The sequence below is a fragment of the Tenrec ecaudatus genome, chromosome 5 (genome assembly GCF_050624435.1).
Source record: "Tenrec ecaudatus isolate mTenEca1 chromosome 5, mTenEca1.hap1, whole genome shotgun sequence".
In the NCBI taxonomy this organism is placed as follows: Eukaryota; Metazoa; Chordata; class Mammalia; order Afrosoricida; family Tenrecidae; genus Tenrec; species Tenrec ecaudatus.
The window spans coordinates 140,846,336-140,865,344 of NC_134534.1; the positions used below are offsets into that span (position 1 = coordinate 140,846,336).

Below are 19,009 nucleotides of genomic sequence, written 5' to 3' on the forward strand. Positions count from 1 at the left end.
GGGAGGGGGAGATGGCGTCATGGTGTCTGCAGTTTTATGGCAAGTGCAGGGTGCTAGTATAGGGGACGTGTTCCCCAGTTGGCAGGGCACACCACTGTTCTTAGCAAAGCAGCGACGAAGCCCTCCCAGCCCCTCTGGGACAGAGCTCTGGGCACCCATCATGCTGCCTCAGAGTCCCCACGGACTCCGACGCTTGTGTTTTCCTTCAGCCCTCAGACAGTGTTGGAAGGGGCTTTCAATGTAACTGTCACTTGGCCCCAGACAGGAGCCACTGAGGTTTGCTCAACTGCTCACGCGCACACAGAGTCCCAGCACACCCGCCCACTCACACATTCTGTCTCACCCAAGCAGGCGGTCCCTCCGCTGGCACTTGCAATTGATTCATCTTCCCAAGATGCACTTCAAGCATCCAGATTATGTATTGAGGGGAGTTGTTGGCTTCTGCTTTTGCCTTTATGGAAGGTGTGTCTCAGAACCAGGATGTTAGTCTACCAAAGGCCTCCACAGTGAGACCTGGAAAACGAGGCTCTCTCTTTGCAAAAGCCTATCGATCGAGAAAAACGAAGGAAAGTTTTCCGCTGGTGTCATCCTCTGTCAAGTTCTTAATCAATATAGTCCAGGCACATGGTCAAAACATGAAAGAGTACAGAAATATTCATGATGGTTTTTTTTCAAGCAACAGTTCTCTGCCCTGCCCCTTGCCCTTTCAACCCCCGTCCCTCACCTGGGGAGGAGGTCTTTCAAAACTACTTGATTTTTACCATCATACTTGTAAGGACTATTCTTGAGTTAATATTCTTCATTTACCAACCTTCGAGATAAACTCTCTATTGTGGTAGATAAAGCTGTAGGATTGTATTTGGGTTCTAGGCTACAAAATGCTAAGGGTAAATTGGGTACAGTCAACTCCCACCTAACTATGAGTGAGCTATAAACCCTAGTAAAATACAATTAAACCAGTAGTCCTCAAGTCAATGCCAACTTCTGATGACCCCAGACGTGTTATCGTGTTTGCGATAGCTGAGTATTTTTGGAAGTGGGTCACCAAATTTTTCTTCCAAGATGCCTCTGAGTGGTCCAGAACCACCAATCTTTCGGTTAGGCACTACAAGCATTCATCATTTGCACCACTACCCCAGCCCTAAAATGATTGGTTCATGGTTTTTGAGCTCCTGCTGTGTTGAGCATTTTGCATGAAAACCACCTGAAAAGCACAAATAAACAAACCCTCTGAAAACGTCCCTGTCATTATCCTCCTTTTGCAGATGAGGCTTCTCAAGGTCATGCAACTAGGAAGAGAGTCAAACCAAGGTTTGTGTAGCTCCTGAGCCCCTGCACCTTCTCCCGGATCTAGGCTGTCAGAGGGTGGGAAATCACCTTAGGAGTAGACGTTGCTTTCAGAACATCAGAAACGTGTTCTCATGTTTGCACTCATTGATGCAGCCACTGGGTCAGCCCGTCTTAGGGAGGGCCTTCCTCCTGTTCACCGGCCCTCCACTTTCCCAAACCTGATGTCCTTCTCCAGGGACCGGTCTTGAAGTGTAGTAGTCTCAGACACAGAATGGCATAGAACCCCTCCTACCACAATTATCTGTTCAAAGCAGACACACAGGCAGAATGGAGGACCAGACTACACCACTCGGGGAGGAAGTGGTTGACGGACTGAGCGTCAGAGTACAACTGTGCACCATCACATTCTCTACAGTGATTTTTTTCCCCAGAAATAGGTTGCCAGACCTTTCTTCCGAGGTGCCTCTGGGTAGATTTAAACTCTCACCTCTTTTTTTGTTTTTATCGGCTGAATATGTAGCCCGTACACACCACGCAGGGACTCTGGCATGCACGCACGGGGAGCAAAGCAACAATGTCTGCAGGATCAAAATACAGAGCTATATTCCAATGCAGAGGACTCTACGGGAACTCTAAGAGAACTCAGGAATCAGACAGATCTTGGTTTGAATTATGCTGTATCCCTTTCTCGTCGTGCAGCCTTGGAGAATTTTACTTCACGGCTTCTGTAACCTCACAATAATCCATCCCGCCACCCTAAGAAGATGTATTGCTCTTGCTATTGTCACTATTCCTATGCTCGAGGAGGAAGCCAGTGCTCAGGGAGATGACGTCTGGCCTCCAGCTGCTGGCTGACCAAACTGCCTGTGAGCCCAGGCGGCTGACTGTCTGCCCTGACTCTTCCTCCTCCAATGCACTGCCTACAGCATATGTGAACAAGAGACACTTTGAGCACTTATTAGATAGACAACAAATACCAGCCCCTTTCTTGTCTCATTGAAAAGAAATGAGTTAATTGCGCCTACTTGCATTTTCTTTGCCTTCCTGTGAGAGTGTCATGGCCTTACAAAAGCCCTTGGACAGAGGCTCACTTATGGCTTGGGATACCTCCAGGCACCCGATCTGGGAAGACAGGTTTGCTCACCCCAGTGCTGAAGCTGAGAACCTGCAGGCTGCACTTTATGGCTAAGTGAAGTTCCCTGTTGGCATTTATTGGTGGCCCTAAAAGAGCTTTGTAACATTGCCACGGAGGGCAGAAGCCAAGGGGATGTGTGGCAGAGAATCTAATGACCACAGAGAGGCTTTCCTGCAGGCATAGCTGAGAAGAGGTGATCTTGACATAAAGAACTGTATCCTGAACACTTCTGATCCTGAGTTGTACCTGTTAACTTCCTAATAAACTTCATAATCACGGAAGCAGGGGTTATAGCTCGAAAGCCACTTCAGAAAAGTGCTAGAAGTCTGTGCCCAGTTTAAGACACCTATATACTGAACAATGAGTATCCTACTCAGAAAGACAGGCATTCATGCAACAATATTTTTAACTGAGCATCTTGTGCACACCTAGCAGTATGAACAATGAGGAAAGAGGAAAGTACTTGATCTTCACAGCTTACATGCTAGCTTTGAGGATGGGGATAAATTATAAAATTGAACTACTAAGAAGTGAAAATATGAGTGGTGGTATCCAGTAACATTTTTTTTACATACAACCCTTCCACTGTGCTCAAGACTTTATACTCAATATATATATTGGATCGTATGTATATGTGTGTGTGCTTATATACATATATATAATCCAGAGAGCTTAAGATTGCCTGGGTTAGGAAAGTAGAGACAAGAGCAAAATATCACTATTATTTTGCACCCCAAAATCCAAAGACCACATGCTGAGGTAAATTTTACTAGCCCCTTGATAGTGGTGTGGTTGGCAGTTTCAAAAGCCAAACTGAAAAATTAATCCCAAGCCTTTATGAAGTCAAACAGGTGGAGTGGAGTCAGCTCATGCAGAGAATAAATCATTTCTGTGGTTGGCTTCTATTTTTCCCCTTTTTCTTTAAGAGAGCCCAGAGAGAATGGGAGAACAGAGAGCGCAGGCAGCCAGTAATATATGAGTATCTGTTCTGACTTCTTTTTTTGTCCTTTTTCTTCCATCTTTGAGTCTTACCTACCAGATTTCTGTTTCCCAAAAGGGCCTAATCCACGTTGTTTTTTTTTCGTGGTCTGTGCATTGATTTAATGGTATCAAACCCTGAGGTCCTCGTGGTCTGCACCTGGGTTGCTTTTTCTCCTAATGAAGCAAGAGAAGTGGTTTAAGCCCCCACAGCGCTCCCTATCAAAGTTACACAATGATTAACTCAGGTCCCCTGATTAGGACCAGCCAGAAGTAAATCCCTTCGTCATCAGCATTGTGAAAATCCCAGAATGGTGTGTGTTCAATGAAAAGATTACCTTGGGTACCTGAAAAATAATGGAAGGGCTCAATAGAGAAACCATTAAGCCTGCCTACACACACGAAGTCAGGTGGAGGGTCGAGGTAATTAGCTGGGACTCTCAGACCAGAGAACCCAGTGATGGACTTTCTGCCCCCAGAGAGGCGGCACAGACAATTATTCAAATCCCTTAGACATTTTTTTCCAGGACAAGTCTTTTTAGGTTATGTCTACAAATACACACAATTAATCTCAAAGATGACTGGTCAGTAAATGTGGTTTGATGGAGGTTCGGTTTTGTTAACCTGGGTGATCAGCAGCTTCCTGGATGGGAGGTCAGAAGCTTCTTATTGGATGGAGTCATAACATTACAACTTATTGCCGCAATGACAATAATCCATTGATAAGCCAACATACTCAAGTCAAGTGACTTCATTTCCCTGAGGCATCATTTCTTTTTCTTTCTTTTTTTATTAATCACTTTATTAGGGGCTCATACAACTCATCACAATCCATACATACATCAATTGTGTAAAGCACATTTGTACATTCATTGCCCTCATCATTCTCAAAACATTTGCTCTCCACTTAAGCCCCTGGTATCAGCTCCTCATTTTCCCCCTCCCTCCCCTCTCCCCCCTCCCTCATGAACCCTTGATAATTTATAAATTATTATTTTTGTCATATCTTGCCCTATCCGACACCTCCCTTCACCCACTTTTCTGTTGTCTGTTCCCCAGGGAGGAGGTCACATGTAGATCCTTGTAATCGGATCCCCCTTTCCAACCCACCCTCCCTCTACTCTCCCTGTATCGCCTCTCACACCTCTGGTCCTGGAGGTATCATCTGCCCTGGATTCCTGTGTTTCTAGTTCCTATCTGTACCAGTGTCCATCCTCTGGTTTAACCAGACTTGCAAGGTAGAATTGGGGTCATGATAGTGGGGGGTAGGGGGTTGGGGTGGGGAGAGGAAGCATTTAGGAACTAGAAGAAAGTTGTATTTTTCATCGTTGCTGCATCGCACCGTCTGGTGAGCCATCACTTCTTCCATTAGTAAGACCTTTTGAAAGGTTATTCATTCAGTACATTTACAAGTGCAGTCGTTCTGTTCAGGACCACAAAAGCAGTTAGCTCCCAAGAAACGTTACTTGTTGCCATTCGTTGTGAGATGAGCTTGACTCATTCTGAATGTGTGCAGAGACTGTGCATTTAGACATTATGTGAAGAAAGGGAGGTGGGAAAACCATAGAGCAAATAGAACAAATGCCTTCCTCCTACTGCATTTCCTTTGCTTCCGGGGAGATAAAACATGCTGAACAGGTTGCTCACCCAGGGCTTGTCTTCCTACCTTGATCTCCATCAACTATTGCTTCTTAGTGTCTGCTTTCCCACATTCCTTTCCCAGACCTGACTCTGTAGAGCAGCTCATGGGTGATTCCACCCAAGGGAGACCCTCCCACCAAAGGAGGGCATGGAGAATGCAGAGAATCTTGGGAAATAAATCAGGCTGTAGTCACGGTTCTTGCCCTTCCTTTTTTGGGCATTTGTGTCACTGCTTAGAAGGAGGTCAGGCTGGGTGTCTGGAGCAAACCCCTCTCCTTTGCTTTGCCCCTGACCTCAGGGCAGATAGCTTGGTCTTAGCGAGCTTCCAGGTGTGCTGTTAGTTAATATGTGCCATCCTGAGGCAGGGGCACAGCAGTCTTTGCAGTCAGCCCCCAGGTTTTGGGGGCAAATTCTCCAGTGCAGAGAAGCCCAGAGAATTAGGTTAAAAAACAAAAACCGTGCCAGCCTGAGAGGCAGCTCAGATACTTGCTTGTAGCCTGGGGAAATGCCAGCATCCTTTTCATGGTCATAAATGCCCCTATGGACTAGAAGTGGGACATGGAATGGACTGTTCCCGCCAGGATGAGGCATATTGGCTTTGTCGACATCAATAAGCCAATATTTCCAGTAATCGTGATAAGGACTTTACCCACTTACTTGTTGAATTTAAGGCCATTCCAACTCATAGCAACACTATAGACTAGAGAAGAAGTACCCCAGGGGTTCCAAGGCTGTAATCTTTGAGGAGGCAGATTGCCACATTTTTCTCCTGCGAGGCCACCGGTGAGATTGAATCGCTGACCTTTAGGTTGGCAGCTGGGCACTGATCCAGTGCACCACCAGGCCACCTTATGACAGAAATGGCCAACATTTAGTGAACACACCCTGTGTGCCCAGTGCTGTTCTAAACACTGGATGGAGTCTCATTCAATCCTCATGCTGTCCCTTTAAATAACATTATTATTGCCCCAAGAATGTTTCTTAATAATGGTAAGTAGCATTATTATTGAACCTACCAGAGAAGGCTCAGAAAAGCTAAGTAACTCGGCTCAAGATCACCAAATTAAAAACCATCAAAGCCAGACTTCCGACCTACCTAATCTTAAACTCAACCTCATCATCATGGCTCTAGGAAGGATTTCCTCCAAGTTTAAAAAAAAGGAAATCACATCAACCTACATTATGAAAAAAATACATAAATACCATAAACCACTATAAAATAGACGGTGTTTTTAAGAAATTTGTATTTTATTCATCAAAGCGCCATCTACATATATTTCGGAAACAGCCTTGTGTAATTTTGGAAAGCCTGCTACTTATTTGATAATAGAGGCAGTGTCTGGTGCAAGTTTGGGTTCCTTGGCCCTTAACCGTCATTCTAGATTCCTGGTGGGGTTGGGAGGATTTGTCACTCTCCAGTACAGCCAGCAAAAAGCATGGGAACCCTTAAAATCAATGTGATGCTTAAAGGTAGCATGGTTGACCTTCGGCTGGAGTTCTGGCCGTGGTTTGGCGCATGAGCTCACCTGGCTCCAGCTCAGCCTGTCTCCTGTAACACATCGACTTCCCAGGAAGGCGAGAATCAGAAGGCAACTGAGCAGTACCTCTCCCATAGAAAAAAACATCACTTTCAGAGCACCCCACATAAACTCCACTTGAGCCATTCCAGTGAGGATGTCTCTACTGCCAGGGACAGCCAGAACCTTCTTCAGGGTCCCAGACATTTAACTAAATCTTCCTGGTTCTGTATTATGGAACTGCTGCAAACAGGTTCAGTCCTTTTGCCTGCAAGCTCCTTAACTGCATAAAGATGATGGTTTTCTTTCCCATTGGCCTTTCTTTTAAAAAAAATCAATAATAACAAATCATTTGGGGGGGTCTCTTACAGCTCTTTTTTTATCGTTGTATTAGGGGCTCATACAACTCTTATCACAATCCATACATACATCAATTGTGTAAAGCGCATTTGCACATTCGTTACCCTCATCATTCTCAAAACATTTGCTCTCCACCTAAGCCCCTGGCATCAGATCCTCATTGTTGCCCCTCCCTCCCCACTGCCTCTCCCTCATGAACCCTTGATAATTTATAAATTATTATTTTGTCATATCTTGCCCTGTCCGACATCTCCCTTCACCCACTTTTCTGTTGTCTGTCCCTCAGGGAGGAGATCACATGTAGATCCTTGTAATCGGTTCCCCCTTTCCAATCTATTCTCCCTCTACCCTCCCAGTATTGCCACTCACATCACTGGTCCTGAAGGTATCATCTGCCCTGATTCCCTGTGTTTCCAGTTCCTATCTATACCAGTGTCCATCCTCTAGTCTAAACAGACTTGCAAGGTAGAATTGGGATCATGAGAGTGGGGATGGGAAGGGGGAAAGCATTTAGGAACTAGAGGAAAGTTGTATTTTTCGTCCTTGCTACATCACACCGTCTGGCTTGTCTCCTCCCCGAGATGCGTCTTCAAGGAGATCTCCAGTGGCCTACAAATGGGCTTTGGGTCTCCAGTCCACACTCCCCCACCCCTCATTCACTATGGTAAGGTTTTTTATTCTGATGGTGCCTGATACCTCATCCCTTCAACACCTCGTGATCTCACAGGCTGGTGTGCTTCCATGTGGGCTTTGTTGCATCTGAACTAGATGGCCACTTGTTTACCTTCAAGCCTTTAAGACCCCAAACACTATATCTTTTGATAGTCGAGCACCATCAGCTTTCTTTGCCACATTTGCTTATGCACCCATTTGTCTTCAGTGATTGTATCAGGGAGGTGAGCACACAATGATCTGATTTTTTGTTTTTTGATGCCTGATAACTGATCCCTTCAGCTCCTGGTGAGCACTCAGGCTGGTGTGCCTCTTCCATGTGGGCTTTGTTGCTTCTGAGTTAGATGTCTGCTTGTTTACCTTCAAGACCCCAGACGCTATATCTTTTTTAAGACCCCAGACGCTATATCTTTTGATAGCCGGGCACCATCAGCTTTCTTCACCATATTTGCTTATGCACTTGCTTTATCTTCAGCGGTTGTGTCAGGCAGGTGAGCATCATAGAATGCCAATTTAATAGAAGAAAGTATTCTTACATTAAGGGAGAACTTGAGTGGAGGCTCAATGTCCATCTGCTACCTTAATACTAAACTTATAAATATATGCACATAGATTTATTTCCCCATCTTCATATAAATATATCTGTATATATACATGTCTTTATCTAGACCTCTATAAATGCCCTTTACCTCCCAGCTCTTTCCTCTATTTCCCTTGACTTCTCTCCTGTCCCACTATCATGTTCAGTCCTCATTAGGGTTTCAGCAATTCCTCTTTGTTACATTACCTTAGATCATGCCCTACCAGGCTTCCCACACCCTCCTCACCACCAATTTGGATCACTTGTTTTTCCCTTTTCGCTGGGTTTGTTAACACCACTTCTGTTCCCCCCCCCCCATCAACCCCCTCTCCCATGTCCCCCTGGAACTGTCGGTACCATTGTTTTCTCCTCCAGATTGTTCATCCAGCCTAACTTATTTAGGCAGACCTGCAGAGATAATAACATGCACAAAAACAAGACAGAGTAAAACCAAGCAACAATATACAACAAACCAATGGAGAAAAAAACACAACAAGGAAGAAAAACTTGTAGTTAGTTCAACAATCCATACATCCATTGTATCGAGCACATTTGTACGCATGACCTTTCCGTATTCCTTTCCTAGGGCTGCTATAAGGAAAAGCCACTGAGTGTACGAATTTAAATAACAGAAAGTTACCTTCACAGTCTGAGATCAGGGTGCCAGCCATGTGGATTCCTCCTGAGACTCTACCAGGCCGTGCTCCCAGCTCTCATAGCTCCGGGACTCCTGGACTTGAAGCTGAAGCATCCCATGGTATCAGCCCTCCACCATACATCTCTGTGTATTTTATGTCTTTTATAAGCATATTGCTCACTTAGGATGGCAACCCGCCCTACTTTAGTAAGACACCTCACGTTAAGCTAACTGAAATATGCCCCAAAGCCCTTCTTCCAAACAGTCAAATTCACAAGATTAGGACTTCAACATATCTGTCAGACAGGAGAAGGGATGCAATTTTTTCCCCCAAGTAAGTTACCTCCATTTTCACTTTCTTTGAGGAATACATTCCCAGAGTTCCCTGCAGACTCATTGCCAACATCCTTCTTCAAAGGTCCAATAGACACAGCTGTGTGTCTTCATAGTCAGAGAGCCACCACCTCCCTTGATCTCTTTGCTCCCGTTGCTGCGGGATGGGGAGTGAGTGAGAGTCATTGATGAGCAAGCCGAACAAACTGAAGGGGAGTGGATGGGTTTCACTCATGACATTGAGCTTATTTCTTCTTCCCAAACTGCCTTGAAAGGAACAGAATTTGGCTGGTGTCACTCTCCGGGTTGGAACTGCGTGTCAGTGGTAAATGGAGAGTGGGCGTGTTTAAAGGTTGATCATTTCAGCTGTAGCAAAAATCCTACCAACTGCCAGCCATCAACTCGGCTGAGCAAAGGAGGCAAGTCCTATTTGGGAAGGATTTGGGTTTTTGTGATCAGCCCATCCTCTAACCACTGAAGCATGAGTTTCTCGTTCTTTCTTCCAACTATTGCAGAGGACATCAGGGATCCAAAGGAGAAACTGAGACTCAGAAAACCTACTGGCCAATCCTAACTTCTCTATCTTCTGACTTACACTATGGGCAGAGCCCATTCCTAAACTGCTCTGGACTTTAACTTTCTTATGGGTAAATGCTACCCCCATTTCCCCGAGTGCCCTAAACGAGAGCTGGTACACTAACGTGCTTTGTAAAATAAAAGACAGCATATAAATATCAGTGTAAAAGGAGGATTTTGTGTTTTGTTTTTTATTTCATAAGTAAAGAATGTATTTTAGAGTTGAATAGCCTCAGATACAATTTGGTCATCTTTTATCAACATTCTGTAGTCGTTTCTGACTTCAAATTTAATTTTCTGGAACTTATTGATTAGAAATTGATAATTATGCTATTTGTAATCTGGAAGTTTTTTCAATGCAGACATATTCCTAATATACCTTCTAGTGTTTATTGATGTGAATATTTTGTTTAGGAATAATTCCCATGGTTGCTTTTTGCTTTCTTCTCCCCACTCCACCATATCATGTAACTTAATTTTTCAATCATATTAAGATTTACAAAAACTTAATATCTTATCATTTGATCTCTCATTTGGCCCATTTTCAATTTGTTCTAGTTTTTAATATTTTGTTTTCATTTTGTGATTGCTGTTGTTGTTTTCTGCACATGGAATCCAGGGTGAGCGACTCTGGATCAACAGTTCTTGCGGGTGTGGCAAGGGAGGTTGGGGAGCTGCGGAGTTGAGGACAGGGCGTACAGAGAGAAGTTCTGAAATTGACTGTGGTGGTGACTCTTCAGGTCTTCTCAATATGATTGAGCTGCTGAAGTGTCTGATATATGGGTTCTATGCCAATAAGACTGTCTACAACCAGAGGATTTGTGCAGTCAGCGCCACAAGCAATTTCAGAGCATTTTTCTTGTACTTGTGTTGCTAGTGATTATCAACCCGGTTTATAGATCGACCTATCCAGGATTTGTCATACAAAAGGAAAAGATAACAGGCTCCTCTGCCATGAACTAAGTTCTGAAACAGCAATGGAGCAAAAAAAAAAAATTGGAATTGGTAATTATTTAGTGGAAATGTTCATTTGGGGGGGAAATCTGGAAAGCTTTTGTCAAATCCCTTTAAGGACCAAGAGTGTGGTTCCCTTGACCTGCCAGCCATTGTGGTTGGTCAGTGTCATAGACAGGTAGGTTAGCCTTCAGACTGGCTCACACACACACACACACACACACACACACACACACACTGCTAAATCCGCTTTCTAAGCCAGTGCCAAGTGAGTTTCTGGGGAGACAACTATGGACAAGAGCAGGATAGCCCTGGTCCTCACAATGTTCTGTGGGACACAGACATTGCACAAAATAATCACTGCGCTGCATTTGAGACAATGGCCCGAGAGCACCCTCCTGACCAGGAACTGAAACCATTTCCAGATGCCACCTTTCAACCAAACAGTAGACAGACCCAACCAACAGTAGACAGACCACCAACAAGAAAAAGTGTTTCTTAGACTAATCAGTGACCTGAGCTCAAAAAGGCAGCATTTACCTGAAGGGAAAGATGAACAGTTAGAAAGGGGTAGAATACTCAGGCCAAAGGGTGTGGGGAGCCCAGAGTGGAAATGGGCAGCAACCGACGTCATGGAGTACTTGATGTTCAAACTATGGGCTGGGAAGCGGGTTTGCTCAGTCAACTTTCACCTGATGCACAATGAGCATTTGAGAAAGAACATGTATTGGCGCCTGCGACCATCTATAACAGGGAGGACCTCCCGCATCATCTTGGGTGCTGGCAAGGATTCAAGAAGATGGAAAAGGTTGCTGCCTCAATAATGCACTCATCATTGTATCTTCAGCTCCTTCACGTTTATGAAGTACTTTCTCCTGTTTCTTCATTATTTGGGTTATTACACATACAAAGTACCTGAAGTGATTTCCCCAGGGTCAGCCGCATCTGGTGCTTACAGAACTTGTGCCTCTCCATCCTCAACCCTTTCCACCCCATCCTGTTGGCTCACTCCCTTGGGAGTTGGCATTTTGAAAAGTGGCAAGGAAACCATACTAGGGGAAAGCAGACCGCCCGTGGAAGACATTTGAGTAGATGGTTGTGATTCTCTAGATTGGTATCAACCAAAGGACAAGAGGCAGTTTCCCTAAAATGTGAAGAGATATTCTGATAGCTCTATGTCTGGGACTGTCTTAGTAGCTGCCAGTAAGACTAGAACCCCCCTTTGATGCTCAGGTGAAGCCCTTCCCTTCCCCTGAAGGAACAGGTGTGACCTGAGTCCAAATGAACTACATAGACATGTTCCCATCAATTTTATTTCTCAAACCCATCTGCTCATCAACTTCTGACGGCACCCAGAGCTCACCCAGATTGGCTTATGAATTAATTATCTTGAGAGCTTGTTTGGAGGTTCTGGCAGGGAACGCAGCTACTCATGCACACTTGACCGAAGGCTAGCCCTCCTATCAGGGAAGATCAACCTCTTTAACTGAGTTCACAGCTTCAGGGGGGATACACATGGACTAGTGAGGGAAGAAGGGGACACCCACCTAGCCAGGCAGGTCAGCCGAATCAAGTCTGGGAAATAATGTCTAAGCCAGATTGCCCTCACATCCTGAATTAATCATCTTAGCTACTGTTTATCCCTATGTCCTAGAACTTCCTGTGTGCTCACCCCAATATCAACCTGTAAGTACTATAGGTTGGGTACTATAAGTGTGTATCCCCATGTGCAAGATGAGGCAACTGAGGCTCAGAGAGATGAAGTCACTTGCCAGAGGTCACACAGCTTGTAAATGTAGACATGAGATTCGAACCCTGATCTGAGGCCAAATCCCATCCTCTCAAACACTACATTCTACCACACACCCTCTCCAGAAACAGGAAGCAAGTTTTATAACCACTGCGTGTACGTTCCCTTCGGAGATTTTCAGTATCCCAAACCAGACGATGCAATGGAAACCTTGGGTCTGTTCTAAAATGTTCCAGGGCCTGCCCCTCCCGCACCCCCACCTCCAGGCCTCCACCCCTTCCAGGATGAGGCAGCCCACCACCACCGCTCCTACTCTTGGAGAGAGTTCATCAACACTGAGAACCGAGGGATGCCTTTCGGACAGTGGTTCTCAACCTGGGGGTCGCGACCCCTTTGGGGGGGGGTCACCTGACCCTTTCACAGGGGTCGCCTGATTCACAACAGTAGCAAAATGACAGTGATGAAATGACAGTGATGACGTAGCAATACTTTTATGGTTGGGAGGAACCGTATGAAAGGGTCGCGGCATGAGGAAGGTTGAGAACCACTGCTTTAGGATAAATCTGCGGCCAAACTACACAGCAATCCAAGGGACACAGGTGATGGTGGCTTTCGTGGCTTTCTAGAGCAGGTGTGAATCCCTGTAGGCTTAGCGAGAACCGCTTTCCCTTCTTTTTAAAAGGAAGGAGGGGAGCAAAGCGCCCCATATCCGCGGGAGAGTCCAAACCAGTCAAACTGTACAGTCTCTCCCTCCCCCTACCGCCCCCCAGCGCCTCTAACTCTCCCTCCCTCTCGCTAACACACTCTGCCTCCGTAGCAGCAGTGGCTATGCCTGGAAATAAAATAGCAAGCAGATTTTATTTTTCTGTACCTTTTTGTTTTTTCCTGGTCAGCCCGTGTGCCAACATATTGTTTTAACGGTGGTGATGAGACAGCACCGAGCTGTGAACAAGCAAACATAAACACCAGCCTCACTTCTATCCTCTCCTTTTTTTCCCCCCCGTAGGTGAAGGCAGCTTCCAAATATGTGGATGTACCTGTGAGTATCTGAAAATTGTTCTTTTCTTTCTTCAGAATTTGGATAGCGCGCCTTTTATCCGATGATGTTAAATAGTATCTCCCTGAGATTTGGGCCCTTAGGAAGAGGAGAGCCAGGAGTGCTTCTTAGAGACCTTTTACTTAAGCGAGAACCGGTTTTGTTTCATCCAGAAAAGAAGCCTGTTTTAAAGCAGTCCCTTCCCTTTCCTTTGGTTTTCCTGGAATATAAAAATATTTCATCCTCTCATCATCCTGCACTCCTCCCCTCCTGTATATATGCCTTGGGAGTGGAGTTGCGAGCTACACATTTGCACAAGGGGGGGCTCTGTGGTTTTTTTGTTTAAAAACAAATTCTGAATTTGTTCATTTGGGGGTCAATTCTGCGATTGTTTTAAGGGAACCTTAAGAAACCTGCTTATAATTAGCACAGGCCTCATTAATGAAGAGAGCACTCAAAGTTCACAGATAAAGCACTTGAAGTTGCCCAAAATTTACATTTAAATTGAGGTTAAGTACTACACATGAATGCTAGAGTGTGGGATTACCTGTGATAAGTCAGGATACATTTATAGACTGACTTTGCCGGGCCTATTAGCAAAATAAAATTGGAGAGATTTAAATATATTGCAATAAAGGGGAAAAGAAAATGATTCTGTTTCTCCATTTCTAACAAAAGAGGTATGAGTCTATTATAAAATATTAAATTTAGAGAGATTATCTCAACAGCTACCAAGGGTTTGTACTGAACGGTTCTCATTCTGAACGTGGTTAAGTGCTCTCCTTGTTCAAATACTTATTTGTTGAAATTTGTTTTTTTTTCCTGAAAGGATTTATATTAACATTTAAATTTATTTCCCCAGGAAGCTAAGTGTGTAATGGTTTATTGGCTTATTTCTCAAAGGAAGACAAAATGGAAAATTGGAGTGAACTTAGCATTAGCATATATTTTGTTTGCTTAATGAAAGAATGTGCAATCAATAATTATGCTTTGAATTTATGTAATGCTTCTTGTCAAGGGACCTAGGGCTCCTTCCCAGAGATGGTCCTGATAGAGGAGCATGGAAAGAGTTGCTGTGAGCAGAGGAGTGAAGTCATTCACGTTCCCAAGCCCCCAAAGCATGAACTTTCAGTTCATAGGGAACAAAGTACTCAAAATCTGGGGCTGCTTCCTCATCTGTAAAATGGAAATCCTGATGCCTCACTAGGAGGGATGGGGTGCTGGGCAGATGGACCAGGCACTCAATAGACTGCAGCAGCAGATGAGCATGTGGGGGGGGGTTGGCGATCGCAGTGGTGGTGAGGTGCCCTCAACCTTGGTTGACCCGGCATGGAGGGTGTATTTGCTGATATCAGTTTCTCACCAGCACTGGTTGTCAACAGTGACTTAAATTGACATTCTCAACTCCCAGCCCAGTGCTGTGGACTCGCTGAGTTGGTGTAGGCATTTATCCGACTCAGCTGCTAGCTGAAGGGTTGATGTTTCAAGTCGGTCTTATCGTTGCTACCCTGCACCCTGACTGTCTCATCCCCTCCCACAACCCTTCTGTAAGGGGATGTCCAGTTGACTACAGATGGGCTTTGGATCCCCACTCCACACTCCCCCTCATTCACAATATGATTTTTTTTGTTCTTTGATGCCTGATACCTGATCCCTTTGACACCTTGTGATCACACAGGCTGGTGTGCTTCCTCCATGTGGGCTTTGTTGCTTCTGAGCTACGTGGCCGCTTGTTTACCTTCAAGCTTTTAAGACCCCAGGTGCTATATCTTTTGATAACCAGGCACCATCAACTTTCTTCACCACATTTACTTATTTACTTGCTTTGTCTTCAGCGGTTGTATCGGGAAGGTGAGCGTCATAGAATGCCAATTTAATAGAAGAAAGTATTCTTGCATTGAAGGAGAACTTGAGTGGAGGCCCAATGTCCATCTGCTACCTTAATACTAAACCTATCAATATATGCACATAGATCTACTTCTCCATCCTCATATATAAATATATTTACACATGCACATGCTTTTATTTAGACCTCTATAAATGGCCTTTGCCTCCTAGCTTTTTCCTCTATTTCCTTTGACTTTCCTCTTGTCCCACTATCATGCTCAGTCTTTATTTGAGCTTCTGTAGGTCCTTTTGGTTACATTACCCTTGATCACCAGACCTCCTACTCCCTCCTCACCACCAATTTGCCTTCCTGGGTTTTAAGGACACAAAGGAAAACCAGCAGTGTGTCCACCCTCTGGGTGTGGTACAAGCAGTTAATGACCTCTGGGTGGTTGAAAGGGTGGAGTTGCATTCCACCTAGAGGTGCTTTGGAAGAAAGCCTGGCTCTCTAATTCTGGAAACAAAAAGGTAGCCATTGAAAACCCTGCAGAGAAAAGTTCTACTCTGACACCCACCAGGACCACCAGGAGTTTACAGTAGACTTGACAGTAACTATGTTGTTATTTTTTACTCCTCCCTCTAGAGAGGCACTAGAACCCTGGTGGCATAGTGTTTATGCGTTGGACTGCTAACTGCAAGGCTGGCAGTTCAAAACCACCAGCCACCCCTTGGAAGAAAGATGAGGCTTTTTACTCCTGTAAAGAGTTGGTCTTGGAAAACCACCGAAGGGTCACCATGAGTCAGAAGCGGCTAGATGGCAGTGAGTGAGAAAAGAACAGAGGAGGCCCTGTGGGGCAGTGGTTATGCACTCAGCTGTTAACCACATAATCAGCAGTTGCAAACCACCTTCCCCTCCAAGGGGAAAGGAGAAGGCTTTCGACTCCAGTAACAGTTAAACCCCGAAGGGCCTTTCTACGTTGTCCTGGAGGATCACTGTGAATCCGGTCTGACTCAGTGACAGTGAGTGAATGAGAAAAGAACATACAACCGGCACATCAAATCCATTATTGCGCCAATCAGTACAGTTTAGGACAAAGCTAAACTTTAGAAATGAGTTGACTTGAAGATAAGTTTAAAATAATGATTGTAGTAGTGATGTAATAAATAGTTCAGTAAATGAACAACTTTATTATAGTAAATACATAACATAGCCCTATACGTGCACTGATTACATATGGCCTCAGTTACCGAGCGCTACTCTACTAGAAATGCCACAGGTGGAGGGTATTACCAAACACAAGTGTATTTTTTCACAGTTTCAGATACTAGAAATTCCCATCCTGGGCATGGACTCTAGCAGAGCACTTGGTCTCTGTCTACACTTTTGGAGCTTCTGCTCCTAGGTGACCTCCTGGCAAACTGTCATCTCACTTCCCCCATCTCTATTTGCTTAATTGTTTATTCAATCTGTCATTATCTCAAAAGAGATTGACTTAACCACACTTTGCACCACTACTGTCAAAGAAAAGCCATTCCAAAATAGGATCATAACCACAGATATGGGGGCTCAGATTTGCCATCCATATTTGGGGGTGCACACAATTGAACATGTGACAGTAAATAAATAATAGTAATATCTTGCTTCTCGAAACAGCCCCACCAGGGAGTGTTACTATTCTCCCCTTGGCAGCACAAAGCAGTAAATCATGCCCATTGTCACCTGGTGACTGAGCAGGGGGTGAACGTGCCGTGGTTTAACTGTCAAGCCTATCTTCCTGGTGGTGAGCTGTTGTCTGCTAGCCCTGGCTTCTAAGACTTGGTTGTGTGCATGGCTCTCTTCCCAACTCCACCTTCAGTGAGGCCACGACAGTAGCTTGAACTCAGCCATGACGGGAGTATTGACACCATGGGAATTGGCATCACGACAAATTAGGGTTTGTTTTGTTGTTGTTTAGTTTTGGACAGCCCGTTTACCAGCCCACCACTATGCTTGACTAAATCAGCGCTCCCCAACCCAAAACATACACCAGTAATACTTGGCTAGGTTTGCTTTTTGTTGTTGTTGGTTTCAATTTTGACTTTTAAGTAACAATTTCCAGCCTCTTGCCTCCAGAGATTCTGATTCTGCTGTTTGGGGGTGGAACCTGGCAATTTCTCTCTGAAAATCTCTCCATGTGATTTTGAATCATAATGTAAGTATGGGGACTGATGAACTAGATCACTGATTTTGTTTTGTTTTACCTTGGCTGCCTATGAGAAACTCCTGGGAAGCTTGACCAACTATTAATGCCCAGGCGACTTGCCCGACAAAGCAGAACCTCTGAGGATGGGGTCCAGGTGTGGGTCTTTTCTTAAGGCACCCACGTCTTTCTCGTTTTGCAAGCAGGATTAGGAAGCATTGGATAAAATCATTTTTAGAGTTGTTTCTGGCTTTGAAGACTCTTGGTTCATGTGTGTTGGTCTGTGAGGTTTGGGGGCACACAATTTGTTGGTTTAGTTCCGTGTGGGGACTAGTAGTTAGTTACCTTAGAGATTTATCTCTTAATTATCCACACTAACAGAGAGAAGCACTGTTACCAGCCATTCAACACATTGCCGAATCCCCACAGCATCTCTCTTTGTCTTAGCTGCGGTATTTGACCCCCGCAGAATCTGTAGCAGATTTGCATCCCTAATTAGGGCTTGCTTAGGATACTAAAAATTTGAGTTTGTTTTTCTCAAATTCAGAATTGTCCTGATAGGGGCAAGCTAGCTTAAAATATCCCCTTTTCCCCTAAACCATAGAATGGTTGACTCACAAATTACTCCTTTCACGCATAGATGGAGTTAACCATACCAACATGGATGTATCTGTTTTACATTTAATGTATTTCCTAAAATCTGTGTCCTAGTCCCTCAGCCTGTCCCATGTAAAATAAGGAAGCGGAGAGATATTAAACAACGAGTAATGAAATATTAGGAAGTAGTGAGGTATTAAGTACCATCACCTAAAAAGTTCTACTGCATGTAAGTAGCCTAGTTTATCTAATCACATCAATTATTTAGTCAAGTGCATTTTCCAACTAAGCATAAGCTACCTTGTTTGTAAACAGTCTTTATTTGAACCATTTGGGTTGGAAATCTTAGAAGTCATTACACATCCTCCCCTGCCTCTTGAAAACAGAATTGTTGTCGGCTGCCATCAAGTGGATCTCCAATTCCTAGTGACTCTCAATGCACAAGGGCTTGAAATGCTGACTCCCTGGTTCTGTGTCATGTCCCATGGTGGTCATGTATGAGACCATTGTGATCCATAAGATTGTCAATGGCTGCTTTTGACAGTGGAGTGTCAGACCTTCCTTCCGCATCCATCTTAACCTAGATGCTCCACTGAAACTTGTGTGACATCTTAGCAACACACAAGCCATGACTGACCAGGGGTGGGTAGCTGTGTGCCTAAGGGGCATTTGTCAGGAATCAAGCACGGCCCCTGAGTGGATGGCTGTGTCAGCCATGTCTTATTAAATAGGTGATTGCCATCATGTCAAGAGAGCAGCCCTACAGGACAGAGTAGAACTTCCCCATAGGGTTTCTAAGGCAAGAACCCTGGGTGTGTAGCGAGTTACATGTGGGCTGCGAACCAGAAGTTCAGCAGTAGAAGCCACCAGCTGACCCTCAGGAGAAAATGAGGTTGTCTGCTCCAGAAAATATCTACCGTCTCCGGAACCCTATGGAGCCAATCTC

General features: G+C 44.6%; 1 protein-coding gene across 2 annotated transcripts in view; it reads left to right on the top strand.

Moving 5' to 3' along the window:
* Positions 1–19,009, top strand: part of CADPS (calcium dependent secretion activator) — a 534,502-nt gene that overhangs the window by 470,218 nt on the left and 45,275 nt on the right. For both annotated transcript variants that reach the window (XM_075549950.1, XM_075549951.1), the window contains one exon: positions 13,430–13,462. In XM_075549950.1, the coding sequence (XP_075406065.1) occupies positions 13,430–13,462 (33 nt within the window). The remainder of the gene's footprint in view (positions 1–13,429; positions 13,463–19,009) is intronic.